This window comes from Lynx canadensis, chromosome A3 (assembly GCF_007474595.2).
Source record: "Lynx canadensis isolate LIC74 chromosome A3, mLynCan4.pri.v2, whole genome shotgun sequence".
Lineage (NCBI taxonomy): Eukaryota > Metazoa > Chordata > Mammalia > Carnivora > Felidae > Lynx > Lynx canadensis.
Genome location: NC_044305.1, coordinates 48902278 through 48924019, shown reverse-complemented (window position 1 = coordinate 48924019; position 21742 = coordinate 48902278). Strand labels below are relative to the sequence as shown.

General features: G+C 46.4%; 1 protein-coding gene across 1 annotated transcript in view; it reads right to left on the bottom strand.

The window, feature by feature from the left end:
- The window catches only part of SYNDIG1 (synapse differentiation inducing 1), a 106684-nt gene that overhangs the window by 59173 nt on the left and 25769 nt on the right, over positions 1-21742 (bottom strand). The window contains exon 2 of the mRNA XM_032592745.1: positions 9333-9470. Within this exon, the coding sequence (XP_032448636.1) occupies positions 9333-9470 (138 nt within the window). The remainder of the gene's footprint in view (positions 1-9332; positions 9471-21742) is intronic.

Genomic DNA, 21742 nt, shown 5'->3' with positions numbered 1-21742 from the left:
GCTGGCAAATCTTTATTCTCGGTGCTCATTAGTCTGCTGCTATGGCATTAGGCATCTCCCAGGGTCCCACAGGGGAGGCAGTGACCCCCGTCCCAGCCCCCACAGGCTGGGCCAGGGCCACACTCAGCCACTGCAGCTAGGGCTCTCCCTCTCCCAGCCCAGCAGCTCCTGATGAATAAGGCCAAAATTTGTACACTCTGTAATAACTATAGCTCTTTCACAATCATACATAACATGGAATGGGGCAGTCCCTGGGGAGGTAAAATGTGTTCTGAAATATTAGAACAGAAATAAGGAAAAGCACATGCAGCCCTTCCCATAATATAAAGACAGAATCTCTTGTGCTCAAACTATTTCTTCCTTCTTAGCTTGCACTTTTAGCTGCAGACAAATGCACAGTGGATATCCATCATCTGTCTCCTGAGCAGTGCTGCCAAGACAGCTCCTCTGAATGCATTGTGGAAGACCATGAGAAGGGTTTGAGTGGTAGGCTGGGGGTAAGGAAGGAAGGTGGAGGAAATTTAGGGTCCATCTCTTCCCTGATCCCCCATGGAGGAAATAATCCCATTGCCTCAGCACCCCCAGACACTGCATGTACCTCTCTGTGGTGCCAGGAAGCTCTGCACCTCAGCAACAAGAATAGCAGATGCTCAAAGTCAGATGCTCCTTTGCCTCTTGCACAAGTCACAACACCTGTGGGCAGTGAGTGACACCCCTGTGGTTGGCACACAGACTAACCACATAAATGTGAAGGTGTCCAGTTGATGGTCATTGACATCTGAGGGTGACTTGGGGGAAGGGCAAGGACTCAGAAACCTCATGTAGAAAAACACATATGTGGGTGCTGTGAAGAAGCAATGTTGCAAGGAAGAAGATTTCTTCACATTTAATCATCTCTCCAAGTTGCTCTTAGCAAAATAAACACACACACACACACACACACACACACACACACGAGTTATTCCAGCTGCAAGACATCAAAAGTCTAGGTAATGAGCAGAAGTCCCTAACAGTTTCCTGCTCCCTATTTTCAAATCATCTTACCAATATCACATTTTTCTAAGAGCAGATCAGTTTGTTCTTTCCATATCAATACATAGGAAGATGGGGCAAGTCATCTATGGCCCAATGTCCCAATGGCCCCATGGGTTGGTTCTTTTTAGTACCAATAATGTGGTGGCTCAAGAACCAACTACAACAGCAAATCCAGAAAATGGCATTATTTGGCAATCTCCAAGGAAACCATTCCCTCACTCTCTTTGAGTGGCACAATGTCTTGAGTGACTGCAGAAAAGTTTGGGTTCTTTCTGGGAAATTGGGTGAAAACATTGTCAAGAATCCTACAAATAAGCCATAATCAATTAGTGTTAACATCCAAGGTGGAGATTCAGGAGGGAAGCATTTAATTCCCATTGGACAGTAAAGATGTTCCCCATGTCTTCAACCAGGGCTTATCTGAGTGACAGGTTTTCACACCCCAAATGCCATAATTGTCTCCCTCCACCTTTGCAGAATTTGTACAGCCACTTATTCAGAGGGAAGAAGACAGCCTGCAATGTACTTGACTTATGTTTCTACTCTGCTAGAGAAAGTCAAATTCAGGAAAAAGAACAAGTACCTTTAGTATATATTATTACTCAGGACTGCTTTGTTCTCTCCTATAATTTAATATTATCAGTCCTACTGGAGTCAGATGGGGGAAGGACAGGCATATCCCTAGGAGCTATAATCAGGGTTGTTATTTCACTGAGAAAACAAGAGGAAAAGATCTAAGACTTAGATATTTTCCCCTATATGAGTATTCATAATGTCTAAAGCAAGGCCCAGAGTTTCTCTAACACTTGAGTGCTATTTGGGTGGAATCAGTAATCAAGTACATAATTACTGAGCAGCAACCTGGACAGTGATGTTGGGTGAGGGGCTGGGGGCTGATCCTGGCTCTGCCCCTGGAGATGTGACCTACTTGATTTCTCTGGGCCTATTTTATCACCTGAAAATGGGGACAGGAGGACTCTCCTCAGAGGCACAGGGAGTGAGTGAGGGCATAGTGCCTGAGCATAGCAAATGTGTAGTACTAGGGCACTTATCACTGCCCACCCCCCACTGCCCTCGAATCCTTCCTTCCCTTCTTATTTTGTCCAAATTCTGCAGCCCATCCTCACACCTACTCCTTTGCCTATGTACTGAGTCCCTGAATCCCTTGCTTGTGGTCTTCTTCAGGCAAGTTGGCAGCCCTGGTGCATCCCCTCTGCCTGGGCCCCAAAGAATTAGGCAGGGGAGCCCTGCAGAGAGTCTTGCTGCCAAGACATGCACAGGGGCATCAGGGACCACAATCCTGCATGCTCTCCCTGGCCCTCAGTTCCTCCTTCCTTCTAGGACTTCAACCCCTGCTACCTTAGGAGCTTCCTGTGCAACTCAGGAACCTGGAGCCCTAAGATGAGGGCTCTGCACCCCACCTGCCTCCTGTGGCTCTGCATGAACTAGGGAACTCTTAAAGACAACAACTGCTTCGGGGCGACTGGGTGGCTCAGTGGGTTAAGTGTCTGACTCTTGGTTTTGGCTCAGGTCATGATCTCACAGTTTTGTGGCTTCAAGCCTTGCATCAGGCTCTGTGCTCATAGAAGAACCTACTTGGTATTCTCCGTCTCCTCTCTCTGCCCCTCCCTTACTCGTGCTGTCTCTGTCTCTCTCAAAATAAATAAATATTTTTTTTTCAAAGAAAGACAACTGCTTCCACTTACTCTGCCTATCCACTCAAGATCATCTCTCCAGAAATTCTCTTTCACCAGCTCCCTCTTCCCCTCGAGTGCCAAGTCAATTTCCCCTCTCTGTTGGATCATGTTCTTCAGCATACAGATATGCTATGATTTCTTCCACTTAGAATAACTTTTCTTAACATGACATCTCCTATTAACTATTCCCCCTTTCTCTTTCTGTTTACAGCAAATTTCTTCAAAAAAGATAACTTGATGCATCATATCCAATGGCTTTCTTCCCATAATCTTTAAAAAAAATTTTTTTTGGTTAAAATATACCTACAGAAAAGTGCACAAATCATTAATAAATGACCAGTTTTCACTTACTGAGCTTTACCTTTGTGGGAATACTGGCACGTGTGTAACTAGCACCTGGGTCAAGAAATGGAACATCCCCAGCACCCATGACCACCTCCCATGCCCCCTGCACAGTGCCTGCCATTCTAGTTCCCAGCAGCACAGCTCAGGGATTGTTCTTTCCTGTTCCCTCTTGAGCCCACAGACATAGCCTTTCACTTCCAGCACTCTGGAAACTGCTCTTGCCAATGCTGCCACCAGCCTCCTCATCGCTGAGACCTCAATGTTTAGACCTCATCCTCCATTCCCATCCCCAGCCCAGACTTCTCTCTTGAATCCCAAATTCACAGAAGACAGCACACAACAAGCTGCCTTCTTAGTGTCTCCACTTGGATGCCAGCAGGCACTGAAAACCTGACAGGTCAAAGTCTGGTTCCATCTGCTCCTGTGGCACACAGCCAGCGTGTCCCCCCAGCCAGCGGAACCCATTATCCAGTAGTTCCTTCCCTTCTCTCTGTCTCACACCCACAACTGAAATCTGTTGGTCATTCTTCCAAAAGCCATCCTGGTGTCTCTACCTCTCACTAAATTCCCAACCATGACAGTGGTCCAGATCACTACTGGATTGTCTACTCCTGGATGGTTATACCAGACTCCAACATAGTGTCTCCTATCCTTATGTTCCACATGCTCCCCTGATAGAGTGTAGACAGATGGTGTCTTTCCTCTGCTCAAACATCCCAGTGGCTTCTCAGCCCAAAGAAAAAGCCCAAGTCACTGTTACAACCTAAAAGGCCCTGTGGGCTCTGCCCCGCCTCACCCCTCTCTTGTCTTATTTACTCTTCCACAATCAAAGGTCACCTGCTGCAGCCACACTGGCTTCCAAATCATTCCCTGTATGTACCAGGCATGTTCCTCACTCAGGGCCTTTGCACTGGCTGTCCCTCTGCCCAGAAGCTCTTCCTCAAGTGGTCCTCATGGATCAGCCTGTAGTTTCATTATTAAATGTCACCCCCTCAGCAAGTCCTTCCATGGCCACCCTAATTATAAATGTATGCCCATATCCATTTCCAACTTAATTTTTCTCTTTTATAACATAACACTATTGGATATGCTATAAGTTTACTTTTGTATGTTCTTTGCTTCTCATCATGAGAATGTCAGTTCTGTGAAGCTGGAGTTCTGTTTTGGTTATTGCTATATCCCTGCACCCAGAGGATGGCCTGGCACGTAGTAGGAGCTCAATAAATGTCAGATGAATGACTGGATTTTAAGGGCACTATCATATGCCAGGTTGGACTCTCATTCTTTTTTTTTTTTATATATATATGAAATTTATTGACAAATTGGTTTCCATACAACACCCAGTGCTCATCCCAAAAGGTGCCCTCCTCAATACTCATCACCCACCCTCCCCTCCCTCCCACCCCCCATCAACCCTCAGTTTGTTCTCAGTTTTTAACAGTCTCTTATGCTTTGGCTCTCTCCCACTCTAACGTCTTTTTTTTTTTTTCCTTCCCCTCCTTCTTCTTGGTTTTATACTATAAAGAGATTCCTCTTTCCTCCCCCTAATTTGTCCAATTCCCTTTGCTGGTGCTATTCATAAGATTCATAATCTTATTCTTAATACCCATTTTTCATTTAATTACTGTTATGATATTTCAGTTAGTAAAAGAAAGAAACATTTTATGAAATGAAATGAAATCAAGACATAATAAATACTCGAATTCAGGAGACATTTGCAGCAGACGCAGCACATACAAACCTCCGGCCTGCCCAGCACTTGAGCCCAGATCCAAGGACTCCTTGGGGAGGGCCCCCAGCCTCTGCCTCGTTAGCACCTGCCCCATGGGACTTAGTGAGGCACTGAGGGTCCACTAGAGTGGATGTGTCTTTCTCACTTTACCCTGCTATAAGTGGGGTGAGGGATGGTGGATTTAGAAGCAAGTCCTGTGCTTCTAATTTTGTCTGCTAACAGATAAAAGTCAATATTATGTTGTAGAAGATTGCATTTTAAGGGTTAGAAATACTGATATTTGCATCATGTACCCATACTTGCTACCTCTCTGATTTCTGTCATTTAATCCATTGAAACTTCAGTTTTGTCATCCACAAAGTGAGGATAATAACTGTCCACCTTTCAGACTCATTGCAAAGGTTAAATAAGAAAAAGTGTGTGCAATAAGTAGCTCACAGCAGTCACTTGGCAAATTATGGATTCATTTCCATCCTCCACATCATTGAGAAGCATTAGTTCCTAGACGAATCTGCCAAAATTGCATACAACACTTTCCCCTCTATAAACTGGTTTACAGAATCTGCTTGCATTGGGGGCTGGATCAAACAATTAATGTTGCTGGAGTAAAATAAGGTTGTGATGAATGCCATGCTCATCCCCCCACTGGCCTCCACATCGAGCCCTCCTTCCTGATCAGGCCCCGCCAGCTGCCTCTTCCAAAGTTGGCTCCGAGCCAGGCCATTCTGGTAATCCCAGCTCACTGTCAGCCACCTTTGGCCTTAGGACACCATCTGACTTCACTGGACCCCGGTTTTACAACCCACAGAGTGGGTACCATATGATGGTACTGCTGCCTCACAGTCTTCCTATGTTCAAATGCAGATTCGTGGGCTCTACCCCCAGATGCTCTGATCAAGCAGGTCTGTGCTGGGGCCAGACAGTGTGCATTTTTGACAGCTCTGGGTTTGTTGATGCTGCTGGTCAGGACCACTCCCCAAGCAGCCAGGTGCGCAGTATTTAACATAGGACTTAATAGGTGCTCAGCAGATGTCACCTGCTTTACTAACACTTTCAGTACTATTGTTACTGGTACTTAATTAACACCTTTTTAATTATAAAAACTGTTAGAGAAAATATCCTGTCTCCTTCCAGGTATCCTTTCACCTAGAGACCCACATGTATACAGACAAGTGGGATTTCCAGTAGAGCATGATCAGCACCTGCTTCTTTGCAGGAACCTTCTGGGGACTTTCTCTCTAACTTCACTTCGCTGACTTAGCTAGCTGCATGCTGTAGGTTATTTCAATACTGTTTTATGGATCAGGAAACAGGCCTGGCAAAGTTGCTTGCTGACCTGGACCCAGCCGGAATAAGGCAGAAAAAAAAAAACAAAAAAACAAAAAACTGGGTTTTGTAAGTCCAGGGATCCTATTAATTCTCCTCCCCACTTCTCTATGTCATCTAACCACTGAGATTTGCTTTGTTGTGTTTTCCTGGAATGGACTCACATGTTACTGAGTAGTCCATTGAGTGGATATTTTGACAATGTACAGACATCATCTAATTGTCAGTAACTATGCTGAGGTATGATCTATGATAAAAAGAAAAAGAATACCCTAAGTCACACTTAGATGTCAAAGATTTCCTTGTGAACCAGCGTTTGGAACCTAGAGGTCTCCTGGCTTCATAGATAGGCTGTTTGCTCCACTCTGACATCACCATCCCAGCCCCCCAGCCCCTGAGGGCAGCAGGAGGTGCCTATGGCCACCAACAAAGGACCCTGCAGAAACCGGCTCTGGGCTATCCTCTCTCCAGTGCCCCAGGGAGAGCTCCCAGCTGGCCTTGCCCAGGAAAGCACTGATTTAATTTAGTGTAATGACTCTCGGAGTGTGTCTGTTCTACTGCGAGCCGAGTGCTCTCCCCTTGGCAGCTCCCCTCCAATGCCTGCTGCAGACTTTGTGTCTGCAATTGGGCCGAAGAGACACAAATAGAATGCCCGGCAGCCTGATGGCTGGACTGGAGTGCTGTGTGCCCAGGCTAGTTGTCTCCCAGGTCTGCAGGAAAGCCCCAAAGTGCCACAGCTGTGGGCTATAAGCAGTGAGCTTTGTGGGCATGGGTCTCAGCCCAGGGAGAAGGATCTGGACACAGGCCTTGTGAAGGGCACTCACCTGCAGAGTTCTCTATGAAATGTGGCACCTCTTCTCTGTTGGGGTTCCCCTGAAGGAAATCCATGCTCACAGCATAATGAAAAGGGGGACTGAGAGCCCGGGATCCCCTGGAAACCCTCTTCTAATTCCAGTGCTGCAAGAAACCCCTAAACTCCTCAACAATGTCTGCTCTTCACCTCAGAGCAGTGTGAGCAGAGGCCTCCATAGACACTATATTTCACATTCACTATTAAACAAATACTCAGAATCGTCTTTACCACTGAAGGTATTAAACGTCTGATGCATCAGGCCCAAGTAAAAGGTTCTTAAGGTGTGGAGAATAAAATTACTCTCCAAGAAAGGATCTAAATGCCAGCCTTGGCAACTGTGGCCTCGGTTTTTCAGACAAAGGTGCTGTGCACAGCTTGCCCTGCTCCAGAGACGGGGGCCTCACCCAGGATGTGGAGCAGCCAAGACAGAGGCAGCCTCTCCCTCCTTTCCCTGTGCCCAGCCATTTACTCGGTGCTCATTTCATCCAGCACCCTGCCTACATGTTTATGTCAATGTTGGATGTTGTCCCTTTGAACACATCTGTCCCCATCTAAAATTTGGCAACCAAAATATAGCTCTGAGTACTCCCCCCACCTCCCAGCCAGGTAGGTAAAGGGCTTTCTTGGCAGGGTTGACCCAGGAGACTGGGAGTGACCCACCCTGCCTCACCACTGCAGGTAGCAGGACTGGGATATGGGGGGAGGGCTTAAGTTGAGCTTAAGGGAAAATCTGAATGGCCTGTGATGTGTGAGAAGCTGTTTCTCTTTGCTCTGCCCTCCTGACCTTCCTTTTCTTAGTGAAACTATCATGGCCTATTTGTAGCATGCTAATCCAGGTTCAGAGTGCAGTTTACACAGGAGCAGGCAGGCTCTATGTTCTACACACAGAGGGCATCTGTCCACATACTTTTCTCCAGGTCCCACTGTGTGTCCTTAGCCCATGTAGTGCCCATGTCCCCTTCCTGGGGTCTGGGTATACCTAGGCCTGACTCTGCCCCATAGCCAGGCTGACCTCTGCCAGACCTAGAGTCTTGCTTCCTGTCCCATGCTTGTTCCCCCAGAGAAGGGGGTCTTTGGCATTTGTGGGATAAACTCACAAAAGTGAAGCTCAGACAGACCTTCCAGGCCAAGCTGGAACAATATGGAACAGCCACTTAGCCCAACCGCAGCAGTGCAGGACTGGCTGCCAACATACCCCCCACTGCCCCATTATCCTTTAGAACCAGGACAGCAGAGCAGTGCTGACTGAGCAGGGCTCTGCCTCATCCCTGCCTGGAAGGGCCTCTTGAGAGTTCCTGCTAAGAAGCACCTGCTTTCAGGGGCTCCAGCATTATTAGCTGGTCCACTGCTCTCCCCTGTTCCTCTGTGATGTCATGAAAGGGGGAAGGGAGAAAGGACAATGTATCAAGGGACTCTTCTCTCCCCAAACAAAATGAGATCAACACAGAAACCAGTAAGAAGCAGTGAGAGGCCATGCTGGGGTCAGCCAGGACACCTGTTTTCAAGCCAGGAGAAATAAATGTTTCAGACACCAAGCCTGCCTGAATCTGCTGTTTTCAGCTTGAGCTCCAGAACCCTGGATGCTGGAGAGGAAGCCCTGAGCGCTGCGCACCCAGAGGACACACATGAGTGTGGGCACCACACTCTCCACCTTGCCGACCCAGGGAGCCACCTTGTCTTCCTCTGGTTGGGCTGGGCTGAGGTTTTGGGTGTGGTAACACTGAAACACACTGTAACTGGCAGGTATGTGTCAATTTGATTAATAAAAATGGGAACGGAAACTGTTTCTGCATGAATAGTCTTCATTTGCTAGAGAACATCTTCCAAAGCCTGGCTTCCATGAAGGCACAACAGGGCAAATGCTTTGCATGAAAAAGACCTGGGAACCAATGCCTTCAGAAACCTTCACACTGGAGGAGGGAGGGCGTGATTCACCCTGTGATGGGCCATTCCTCTCACCGAACTTCAGCTGAGGAGTACTGAAGTACAGGCAGCAGACACTATAACCTGTTTTATATGAATGAGCCTGTCACAGACAGAACCACTCCTCACCTGCTGTCCTTGCCCTGGGCACAGCGTCTCTCAGCGCTGGGTTGGTCCTGCTGGCACAACCCAGGCTCCCGCTCACAGGCAGCTTCGGTCCCAGATTTGTAAAAAGCAGCAGAAGACTCCAGCACTCACCAGTCCCAGCAGCCTGAGGTGAGGCCCATGACCTCCCTCATGGGCCTGTCCTCCAACTATAAACTGCAGGCCCCTCAAATAGCAAGAGCTGAACAGGCTTCTCGGGCTCTCCTCCTCAGTGACCCGGGTAGGCTGTGTGTGTGGCCGACAGAGACAGGCTTACCTCGTGGGACAAGTAGAAGGCTGCAATGCCCAAAGGCCAGAAGCAGCAAAGCATGGAGAAGACGCTGAGGCCCAGGTGGTCCCTTGGGGGCATCATGAGGAAGTTGTCCTCACTCTCTGTGTCACTCGAGTAGTCACTCTGCAAGACAGAAGAGGACAGGGATGGTACAGAAGAAGAGAGCATCACTAGTGGAATCACTGTACGATGCCCCTAGACATGGGTGCTGAGTCTGGAATGGAGAAAGCCCCTCTGGGAAGGTCACTGTTGTTATTGCCTACAAGTAGACTTCCCCCAAGAAAGGAAGCCCCCAGTTGAGGAGATCCTTATCAAGAACAAAAGAGGAGGATTCTGGGAAGATGGCGGCGTAGGAGGACGCTGGGCTCACCGCGCGTCCTGCTGATCACTTAGATTCCACCTACACCTGCCTAAATAACCCAGAAAACCGCCAGAGGATTAGCAGAACAGAGTCACCGGACCCAAGTGCAGACGAGAGGCCCACGGAAGAGGGTAGGAAGGGCGGCGAGGCGGTGCGCGCTCCACGGACTGGCGGGAGGGAGCCGGGGCGGAGGGGCGGCTCGCCGGCCAAGCAGAGCCCCCGAGTCCGGCTTGCAAAAGCGGAGGGGCCTGACGGACTGTGTTCAGACAGCAAGCGCGACTTAGCAAGCGCGACTTAGCGTCTGGGAGGTCATAAGTTAACAGCTCTGCTCGGAAAGCGGGAAGGCTGGAGGACAAAGGGAGGGTGAGCTGCGGAGCCCCCGGACGACAGAGCTCAGTTTGGCGGGGAACAAAGGCGCTAGCCAGCGCCATCTCCCCCGCCCATCCCCCAGCCAAAATCCCAAAGGGAACCGGCTCCGGCCAGGGAAATTGCTCGCTCCGCGCGAACACCCAACTCTGTGCTTCTGCGGAGCCAAACCTCCGGCAGCGATTTGACTCCCTCCGGCTGCCACAGGGCCCCTCCTGAAGTGGATCACCTAAGGAGAAGCGAGCTAAGCCTGCCCCCCCTCCCGCCGTGCACCTTGCCTTCCCACCCCAGCTAATACGCCAGATCCCCAGCATCACAAGCCTGGCAGTGTGCAAGTAGCCCAGACGGGCCACGCCACCCCACAGTGAATCCCGCCCCTAGGAGAGGGGAAGAGAAGGCACACACCAGTCTGACTGTGGCCCCAGCGGTGGGCTGGGGGCAGACATCAGGTCGGACTGCGGCCCCGCCCACCAACTCCAGTTATACACCACAGCACAGGGGAAGTGCCCTGCAGGCCCTCACCACACCAGGGACTATCCAAAATGACCAAGCGGAAGAATTCCCCTCAGAAGAATCTCCAGGAAATAACAACAGCTAATGAGCTGATCAAAAAGGATTTAAATAATATAACAGAAAGTGAATTTAGAATAATAGTCATAAAATTAATCGCTGGGCTGGAAAACAGCATACAGGACAGCAGAGAATCTCTTGCTACAGACATCAGGGGACTAAGGAACAGTCATGAGGAGCTGAAAAACGCTTTAAAGGAAATGGAAAACAAAATGCAAACCACCACGGCTCGGATGGAAGAGGCAGAGGAGAGAATAGGTGAACTAGAAGATAAAGTTATGGAAAAAGAGGAAGCTGAGAAAAAGAGAGATAAAAAAATCCAGGAGTATGAGGGGAAAATTAGAGAACTAAGTGATACACTAAAAAGAAATAATATACGCATAATTGGTATCCCAGAGGAGGAAGAGAGAGGGAAAGGTGCTGAAGGGGTACTTGAAGAAATAATAGCTGAGAACTTCCCTGAACTGGGGAAGGAAAAAGGCATTGAAATCCAAGAGGCACAGAGAACTCCCTTCAGACGTAACTTGAATCGATCTTCTGCACGACATATCATAGTGAAACTGGCAAAATACAAGGATAAAGAGAAAATTCTGAAAGCAGCAAGGGGTAAACGTGCCCTCACATATAAAGGGAGACCTATAAGACTCGTGACTGATCTCTCTTTTGAAACTTGGCAGGCCAGAAAGAATTGGCACGAGATTTTCAGGGTGCTAGATAGCAAAAATATGCAGCCGAGAATCCTTTATCCAGCAAGTCTGTCATTTAGAATAGAAGGAGAGATAAAGGTCTTCCCAAACAAACAAAAACTGAAGGAATTTGTCACCACTAAACCAGCCCTACAAGAGATCCTAAGGGGGACCCTGTGAGACAAAGTACCAGAGACATCACTACAAGCATAAAACATACAGACATCACAATGACTCTAAACCCGTATCTTTCTATAATAACACTGAATGTAAACGGATTAAATGCGCCAACCAAAAGACATAGGGTATCAGAATGGATAAAAAAACAAGACCCATCTATTTGCTGTCTACAAGAGACTCATTTTAGACCTGAGGACACCTTTAGATTCAGAGTGAGGGGATGGAGAACTATTTATCATGCTACTGGAAGCCAGAAGAAAGCTGGAGTAGCCATACTTATATCAGACAAACTAGACTTTAAATTAAAGGCTGTAACAAGAGATGAAGAAGGACATTATATAATAGTTACAGGGTCTATCCATCAGGAAGAGCTAACAATTATAAATGTCTATGCGCCGAATACCGGAGCCCCCAAATATATAAAACAATTACTCATAAACAGAAGCAACCTTATTGATAAGAATGTGGTAATTGCAGGGGACTTTAACACCCCACTTACAGAAATGGATAGATCATCTAGACACACAGTCAATAAAGAAACAAGGGCCCTGAATGAGACACTGGATCAGATGGACTTGACAGATATATTTAGAACTCTGCATCCCAAAGCAACAGAATATACTTTCTTCTCGAGTGCACATGGAACATTCTCCAAGATAGATCATATACTGGGTCACAAAACAGCCCTTCATAAGTTTACAAGAATTGAAATTATACCATGCATACTTTCAGACCACAATGCTATGAAGCTTGAAATCAACCACAGGAAAAAGTCTGGAAAACCTCCAAAAGCATGGAGGTTAAAGAACACCCTACTAACGAATGAGTGGGTCAACCAGGCAATTAGAGAAGAAATCAAAAAATATATGGAAACAAACGAAAATGAAAATACAACAATCCAAACGCTTTGGGACGCAGCGAAGGCAGTCCTGAGAGGAAAATACATTGCAATCCAGGCCTATCTCAAGAAACAAGAAAAATCCCAAATACAAAATCTAACAGCACACCTAAAGGAAATAGAAGCAGAACAGCAAAGGCAGCCTAAACCCAGCAGAAGAAGAGAAATAATAAAGATCAGAGCAGAAATAAACAATATAGAATCTAAAAAAACTGTAGAGCAGATCAACGAAACCAAGAGTTGGTTTTTTGAAAAAATAAACAAAATTGACAAACCTCTAGCCAGGCTTCTCAAAAAGAAAAGGGAGATGACCCAAATAGATAAAATCATGAATGAAAATGGAATTATTACAACCAATCCCTCAGAGATACAAACAATTATCAGGGAATACTATGAAAAATTATATGCCAACAAATTGGACAACCTGGAAGAAATGGACAAATTCCTAAACACCCACACTCTTCCAAAACTCAATCAGGAGGAAAGAGAAAGCTTGAACAGACCCATAACCAGCGAAGAAATTGAATCGGTTATCAAAAATCTCCCAACAAATAAGAGTCCAGGACCAGATGGCTTCCCAGGGGAGTTCTACCAGACGTTTAAAGCAGAGATAATACCTATCCTTCTCAAGCTATTCCAAGAAATAGAAAGGGAAGGAAAACTTCCAGACTCATTCTATGAAGCCAGTATTACTTTGATTCCTAAACCAGACAGAGACCCAGTAAAAAAAGAGAACTACAGGCCAATATCCCTGATGAATATGGATGCAAAAATTCTCAATAAGATACTAGCAAATCGAATTCAACAGCATATAAAAAGAATTATTCACCATGATCAAGTGGGATTCATTCCTGGGATGCAGGGCTGGTTCAACATTCGCAAATCAATCAACGTGATACATCACATTAACAAAAAAAAAGAGAAGAACCATATGATCCTGTCAATCGATGCAGAAAAGGCCTTTGACAAAATCCAGCACCCTTTCTTAATAAAAACCCTTGAGAAAGTCGGGATAGAAGGAACATACTTAAAGATCATAAAAGCCATTTATGAAAAGCCCACAGCTAACATCATCCTCAACGGGGAAAAACTGAGAGCTTTTTCCCTGAGATCAGGAACACGACAGGGATGCCCACTCTCACCGTTGTTGTTTAACATAGTGCTGGAAGTTCTAGCATCAGCAATCAGACAACAAAAGGAAATCAAAGGCATCAAAATTGGCAAAGATGAAGTCAAGCTTTCGCTTTTTGCAGATGACATGATATTATACATGGAAAATCCGATAGACTCCACCAAAAGTCTGCTAGAACTGATACATGAATTCAGCAAAGTTGCAGGATACAAAATCAATGTCCAGAAATCAGTTGCATTCTTATACACTAACAATGAAGCAGCAGAAAGACAAATAAAGAAACTGATCCCATTTACAATTGCACCAAGAAGCATAAAATACCTAGGAATAAATCTAACCAAAGATGTAAAGGATCTGTATGCTGAAAACTATAGAAAGCTTATGAAGGCAATTGAAGAAGATTTAAAGAAATGGAAAGACATTCCCTGCTCATGGATTGGAAAAATAAATATTGTCAAAATGTCAATACTACCCAAAGCTATCTACACATTCAATGCAATCCCAATCAAAATTGCACCAGCATTCTTCTCGAAACTAGAACAAGCAATCCTAAAATTCATATGGAACCACAAAAGGCCCCGAATAGCCAAAGGAATTTTGAAGAAGAAGACCAAAGCAGGAGGCATCACAATCCCAGACTTTAGCCTCTACTACAAAGCTGTCATCATCAAGACAGCATGGTATTGGCACAAAAACAGACACACAGACCAATGGAATAGAATAGAAACCCCAGAACTAGACCCACAAACATATGGCCAACTCATCTTTGACAAAGCAGGAAAGAACATCCAATGGAAAAAAGACAGCCTCTTTAACAAATGGTGCTGGGAGAACTGGACAGCAACATGCAGAAGGTTGAAACTAGACCACTTTCTCACACCATTTACAAAAATAAACTCAAAATGGATAAAGGACCTAAATGTGAGACAGGAAACCATCAGAACCTTAGAGGAGAAAGCAGGAAAAGACCTCTCTGACCTCAGCCGTAGCAATCTCTTACTCGACACATCCCCAAAGGCAAGGGAATTAAAAGCAAAAGTGAATTACTGGGACCTTATGAAGATAAAAAGCTTCTGCACAGCAAAGGAAACAACCAACAAAACTAAAAGGCAACCAACGGAATGGGAAAAGATATTTGCAAATGACATATCGGACAAAGGGCTAGTATCTAAAATCTATAAAGAGCTCACCAAACTCCACACCCGAAAAACAAATAACCCAGTGAAGAAATGGGCAGAAAACATGAATAGACACTTCTCTAAAGAAGACATCCAGATGGCCAACAGGCACATGAAAAGATGTTCAGCGTCGCTCCTTATCAGGGAAATACAAATCAAAACCACACTCAGGTATCACCTCACGCCAGTCAGAGTGGCCAAAATGAACAAATCAGGAGACTATAGATGCTGGAGAGGATGTGGAGAAACGGGAACCCTCTTGCACTGTTGGTGGGAATGCAAATTGGTGCAGCCGCTCTGGAAAGCAGTGTGGAGGTTCCTCAGAAAATTAAAAATAGACCTACCCTATGACCCAGCAATAGCACTGCTAGGAATCTACCCAAGGGATACAGGAGTACTGATGCATAGGGGCACTTGTACCCCAATGTTCATAGCAGCACTCTCAACAATAGCCAAATTATGGAAAGAGCCTAAATGTCCATCAACTGATGAATGGATAAAGAAATTGTGGTTTATATACACAATGGAATACTACGTGGCAATGAGAAAAAATGAAATATGGCCTTTTGTAGCAACGTGGATGGAACTGGAGAGTGTGATGCTAAGTGAAATAAGCCATACAGAGAAAGACAGATACCATATGGTTTCACTCTTATGTGGATCCTGAGAAACTTAACAGGAACCCATGGGGGAGGGGAAGGAAAAAAAAAAAAAAAAAAAAAGGACGTTAGAGTGGGAGAGAGCCAAAGCATAAGAGACTGTTAAAAACTGAGAACAAACTGAGGGTTGATGGGGGGTGGGAGGGAGGGGCGGGTGGGTGATGGGTATTGAGGAGGGCACCTTTTGGGATGAGCACTGGGTGTTGTATGGAAACCAATTTGTCAATAAACTTCATATAAAAAAAAAAAAAAAAAAAAAAAAAAAAAAAAAAAAAAAAAAGAACAAAAGAAAAAAATACTAAGTACTTGGCTCTTGAGTCATTCCATTGAAGATCAAATTTTACAGAAGCCCATTATTTCACAGATCTTTGGGACCTAGTGACACACAGTGGGGATAAAGTTTTAATCTATGCGAGGATGGGACAGGCACTCTCAGAAGGCCACACAAGGATGGGACTCCTCTCTTTATTCTAAGACTTCAAACAGGTTTATAGGACAAGGAGGGCTGGTGTTGGGCAAGGGGACACCGTCTCTGAGCCCCCTTCATTTCCCTAGACTTTGATCTGAGTTAGGACACTGCTGGGCCTGGTGTCAACCCCGGGTGAAAGTGCTGTCTCCAGAGGAGCTGATGGCTGCTTTGTTTGGAAGCTTCTCTGTGATGAGCCCACTTAGTGGGCCTGTGAGCTCAGCACAGGTCTGCCAGAGCCTCCTAGGGAGCCTGAGGTAGGGGGTCAGGGACTGGCACAGGGCTTTGTAAAAATCCATGGAAGACTCCATCCCTCACTAAGCAATGACAGCCATGGACCAAACTTCCCTGCAGAAAATCTCACTACTAGCTCCGCGCACTAAATGGCTGCTGTCCTGCCAGCACCTCCAGGTCTAGATGTTATGACTAGAGGATGCTTTTTGCCTAATTGGTTATTCCATTTGCTGGGCCCCCATCATGAATTTTCTCTCCTCATCAAAACATGGCACACTCACGCTGACTCATCCAAAATCCAAGGCCAGCCTCTCTAACTGCTTATTTTATGCAAAGATAAAAATCTCATTTTACTCCAGATTTTGTTTCCTAAAAAAGAAATGGAGCATTTCTTTCTGAAAGAGGGTCATTAGCTTCCTCACTCTCTTTGCCAGAGACAGAGGTTGTTAAACACGCAGCCTCTGGATGCAGGCTGGAGACATTCAGTGCTCAATGCAGCCATGCTGGCTACTTCCTCAGGTGGCTTTAGGGGCAGGCAGTGACCTGAGGCACCAAACACTCCGGTGGATACCCCATGTGAGCGCTGTGCTGCTGGCATCGCTGCCCGGTCCACCTCCAGCAGTGCCCCCATGTGCCTCCCCTGACATTCGCATGCACACACAAAGCCCACGTGGGACCATGGTCCTTCTCTTGGTTAACTAAATGCACATATCACTGCCAATCAGAGCCTCTAGTCAGCGTGCAGACAGACAAGGAGCTGCAGGGAACTAATGGAAACTTCCCGTTAGGACTCTGTTTCTATGTAGTTGAAGAACAGGCAAATTCTGATGATCTCATTCAAATCACAAACAAGGACCTTCTCCAGAGGGCCTGTGACTGAAGTGGGTGATGCGCTAGACAGTGGGTGTGGACACACTCTCACACATGCGCACACACCTACACACCCCGGCGGGTCAAGGACTGGAAGGCATCACTTCTCACAGAGGGCTGGCTCCTTTCCACTAGGCAGGCTCTCTGCCCTGGGGAGTCACCGGCCACTGGGGCAACATCCCCTCCGTGAGTTTGGGACTGTATGGCTTCTCCTCCATAGAGCCCTGTCTGTGAAATTCTATTCTTTTCACTCTGCAGCACTGCTTTCCATGTGGTCTCCTAAACAATGATGGGAAATGAAAATCACTGTCCTTATGTCTGTCTGGGGAGGGCACTGAGCAGCCCCAGGAATGCACAATTCATGGGTGAGACCTGGGCCCAGAGGGCTAGCCAGGGAGAGATGTACCTGCTGGGATGCCGATATCTTTGATCTGAATGAAGGATGTGCAATGTTTTAGGCAGAGCCTGAGTGTCTTCACAGCTGTGCATCTCCAGACAATGCTTGGCCTCCAGACCTTCACTTTGGAAACAGGAGTTGGCTGTCAGCACTGTGTATGTGGCTGAGCCATACCATGAATGGGCCTTTGCATGAGATGCTGGTGATCTCTGGGAAGGGAGGCACCTACAGTGACAATCCCAGGGCAACTCGTGAGCAGAGAGCCCCTGAGACAGGTAGAGGACCAGGGATAAAAGGACAGCCACTTCTTCCAGCCCTCAACCCAGACCCTGAGCTAATAATCTTCACACCAATGAGTCAGCGTGCTGCAGGTGGATATGCTTGCACACAACCAACAACTTTGTCTATGAGTATTTCAGTTTTTTGGCTTTTGTGGGACTTCTTGTTTGTTTTATTTTACTAAGAGTTTTATATACCAGCACTCTGGATTCTCACAGCAACTCTGGAAATAAGTGTTGTTACTATTTTTGTTGTTGTTGTTCTTTTTATTTTATGAAGGACAAAGCTGGGCTCTGAGAGCTAAAAGCCTTGCCAAATCACAGAACTGCCCAGTCAGTGGCCACTCCTTCCAGAACTCTATACTGTAAACTGTGCTGGGCAGTAACCACTTGGCTCAAAGCAAACCCCATTTTGGCTAAATTTGCTTCTTGCGCAAATGTGAGATGTCTTTTCTGCCTCGCCTGCCCCAGTGATTACAATGACTGCTTCTGGACTGATATGTTTGATGGCAGCAGTGGGATAGCCAGTGGCAGTAGTGGCCAGTAAGAGCCTTCTCAATCACGTTGCCAGAGCATGTGAATTGTTGCTGCAGACCACACAGGTACGCTGAGCTCTGGCTTCTATTTTTGGAACCTACTTAGAATTACACTGCTATCCCCATGAAGCAAAGAATTAAACTTCAGGGCACTCCCCCAAAATCTTCACAGACTTTTATTTAGAAGCATAAGGGAACCACACTCTGTAAATTGCAAAGTTGCGGCTACACGGTACCAAAGTAATTAGTCAATTTTGATCAAAATAGATTTTAAAGATTCAGACAAATTACAGGGCAGACAAAAACAGCCCAGTTCATTTTATGTTCTGTCTTCCACCGGCGGCTGTTCTGTGGGTATAAGCAGCCGTGGACATCTTGCCATTAAACAGGGAGGAGAGGAGAGGAGATGAGTCCAGCCTGGGCAAGGCTGCATAGATACCAATAAACCAAATAGGGAAAACACACAACCACCAGTACCAAGAAATTCATCATGCACAGCAGCTGCTTCTAAAAATCCTTTTCATGGATCATCAGATTGGAGAATTGCAAGGCAGACTAAAAGCATTCCAAGGAGACTTACAATTCCTGCAGACGCCCCTTCTGAGGCAGCCAATGCTGGGTGGGCAGAGGAAGGGGCTGCTTGGTCCCTCTGCTGTGCCTTGCTGGCCCACTGGTGCCCCACACAAAGGACCCATTCTCTGCCCATTTCTACCACCTCCACTCAGAAGTTGTCCCCTTGTTTTGTTTTGTTTTGTTTTTTTTTTCCTTAGGATACTTCAATAAAACAATCATAATGCCAGGCACAATGCCCAGTGTTTTGCACATAACGATTCACTCAGCTATGTGAGTCTGGGCTGTGAGGATGCCATCTTAGGGATGCAAAGCTGGGCTCAGCCATGTCACTTGGTGTCACTCAAGGCCTCCCACATCCCCTGCCCACCCCCTCTGGGTCTCACACTGCCTCCCCTCCCCCACCCCCAGGTATAGCTTGCTCATCTGCAGTGCGGCTCCACGTGGCCCCAAGGAGAGAGTGTAGGTGCATTGAGCAGGATGGTACAGCAGCAGGCCTTGGGCGGCTTGAATGCAGGGTTCCCCATGGAGGCTTACTTCCCAGGCATGTAGGGGGTTGGTTCTAGAGTGTTCCTGACAGCACTGTTTAAAAACACCAAAATTACAAAATAATTCTACGTATAATTCTATATAATCATGGAAAAAAGATTTCAAAAGGAGAAAAAAAGAAATCTATATAATCATGGAAAATGATAATATAAATGTTTATTTCCTTAGAAAGATGTTTATAAGAACTTAGGTGAAAAACTAGAGTAGAAAGTGGAATAAGTCATATCCCTCCAGGATGTCAGAATGTGCTTCTGGATGGCCAGGATATTGGTTATTTTTTTTTCTCTCTGCATTTCTGGGTTTTAGCATTTTTCTATACTAAGTAAGTTCATTTAACAGTGAAAATTATCAAGGTGCAGATGTGCTAACAGGTGCGGGAGCTTCCACCATTCCTTCATCCTCACTTAGAACCCTGTGGACTATGGTTTCAATGAGACTAGGTACAGAGAAATCACATAACATGGCCCTGTAGCCTGAAGAGCAGCTGCTGGATCAGGACTGGAGCTCAACACAACACGTGAGCTCACTCACTGAGACACAGGTCAGACCTGACCTTGCCACTGGTCCCTCGGCCTTATCTCACTGAGGGTCAAGACCAGAGCCCTCAGAGCAGCCCATGACACTCCTCTGTGTTGACTAGCATGGCAGCCATAGCCTCGTGGATCTATTTAAACTTGAATTACCTAAAATCAAACACACCCAACAATTAGTTCCTCAGCCAAACTACCACATTCCAAGTATTCGGCTGCCACAGGTAGTTAATGCCTATCACACTGAGCACAGATGTAGAACATTTGCAGTATCTCAGAAAATTCTATTGGACAACACTGTCTTCTAGGATCTGACCCCTATTAAGTTTGACTTCATTGTCCTCCACCCACAGGCAACACTCTGATATTCCTGCAACATGCCTCTAGGGTTTTGCACTTGCTGTTCTCTCAGCCTAGAATTCTCTACCCCAGAGACACATATGACTGGCTTCCCAACTTCATCTGGGGCTTTTCTCAAATGTCACTTGTCATTATAGCCTTTCCCAGATACCCCATAAGGCTGTCACTGCTGTCCCCCATTACTATCCCCTTACCTGTCTCCTTTGCACTACAGGTGACACTAGTTTGTTTACTGTCTCTCTTCCTCTAAGCACTAAGAAGGCAGACAATTTTGCATGTTTTGGTCACAGCTGCACCCTATGTGCCCAGAACAGTGTCTTGCACATAGTAGGCACCCAAAGCACATGTGCTGAAAGAAAGAATTCACATGTACATGAAGCCAACATGGACAGTACCAGCTGAAGCAGCAAAACTCCCAGAGTTTGCCCAGAGTGCACTGGAGTAACCAGGGGATTTGCTCTACCTTGTCTCCTCTCCTTCTCCACTGGAAGTGCCTTCCCTAGTGCCCTCCAGAATGCACATCCTAACCATCCATTTAGGTGAGACCACAGGGAAGGTGGGGGAGAATGATGACACGGTCAGGTTCAAGGCTGTCTTAGGACAGCTGATGATACGGATAAGCCACTATGAGGATGTAGGCAGATGGACACAGCTCCCTCAACCTCTGTGTGTCTGTAAGAGGCACACCCAATGTTCTGTGGTCTTGTAGCCAGCATGGATTGTGAGATCCCCTGCCTATATGAGAGGAGTGAAGTGTGGGTGAGTGCCTTTGATACCCCAGAAAAGTCAATATCCAACAAAGCTTCCACTTCTAAAGGAGGAAATAGCTCCTAGTGAGCTATGTTGGCAAGGTCAATGCTAGGTTTTAACTCCCGAAGTCCTTGCAGGGCCAGAACTGGGACCACCTGCCCTCACCTGCACTATCAGGTGGGTCCCAGGGATCCACCTGTGTCCACTTAAGGGTTTTCCATGGCCAACTTGTCTGTGGAAGACCCTAATCCCTTCATCATTCAGTCAACTCATCTCTGAACCAGGCTTTCCCTGACACATTGAGGTCCACTGGCCTCTCCTGTATTGACATCAGATTACATAAAAACAGCAGATGCATGCTGAGTACTCATTCTGTGTAATGTACACATAGCTTACAGATGACAAGGTATATAGACACCTGGAATCAGATCAGTAACACAGAATATGTTAGTATCTAAACACACTTTGTCCTAAATTATTAAGTAATTATTTTGGGCATGTAATTTAGTTTCTCCTACTAGGTAGTAATTGTCTTGTAGACAGAGATTATTTGCTATATCAGTGCAATGGGGGCAAGAAAAAAACCAACAAAATCTACTTGAACACTGAAACTGCCTCTTTGGGACACTTTGAAAGAGCTTGTTTGTGGACCGTGTTGGTACATTTGGATGGCCCAGGTGGAGACTGTGGAGGGGACTCCACTGTTTGGGGGTTTCCTCAAAAGCCTGTGTAGGAGGGGTGAAAGGGGGATGGGAAGGGAGGGGGTGAGAGGGTTAGGGTGTCAGGAGCCTGGGGCACTATTAAGGGAGAGCAGCAACATCTGGC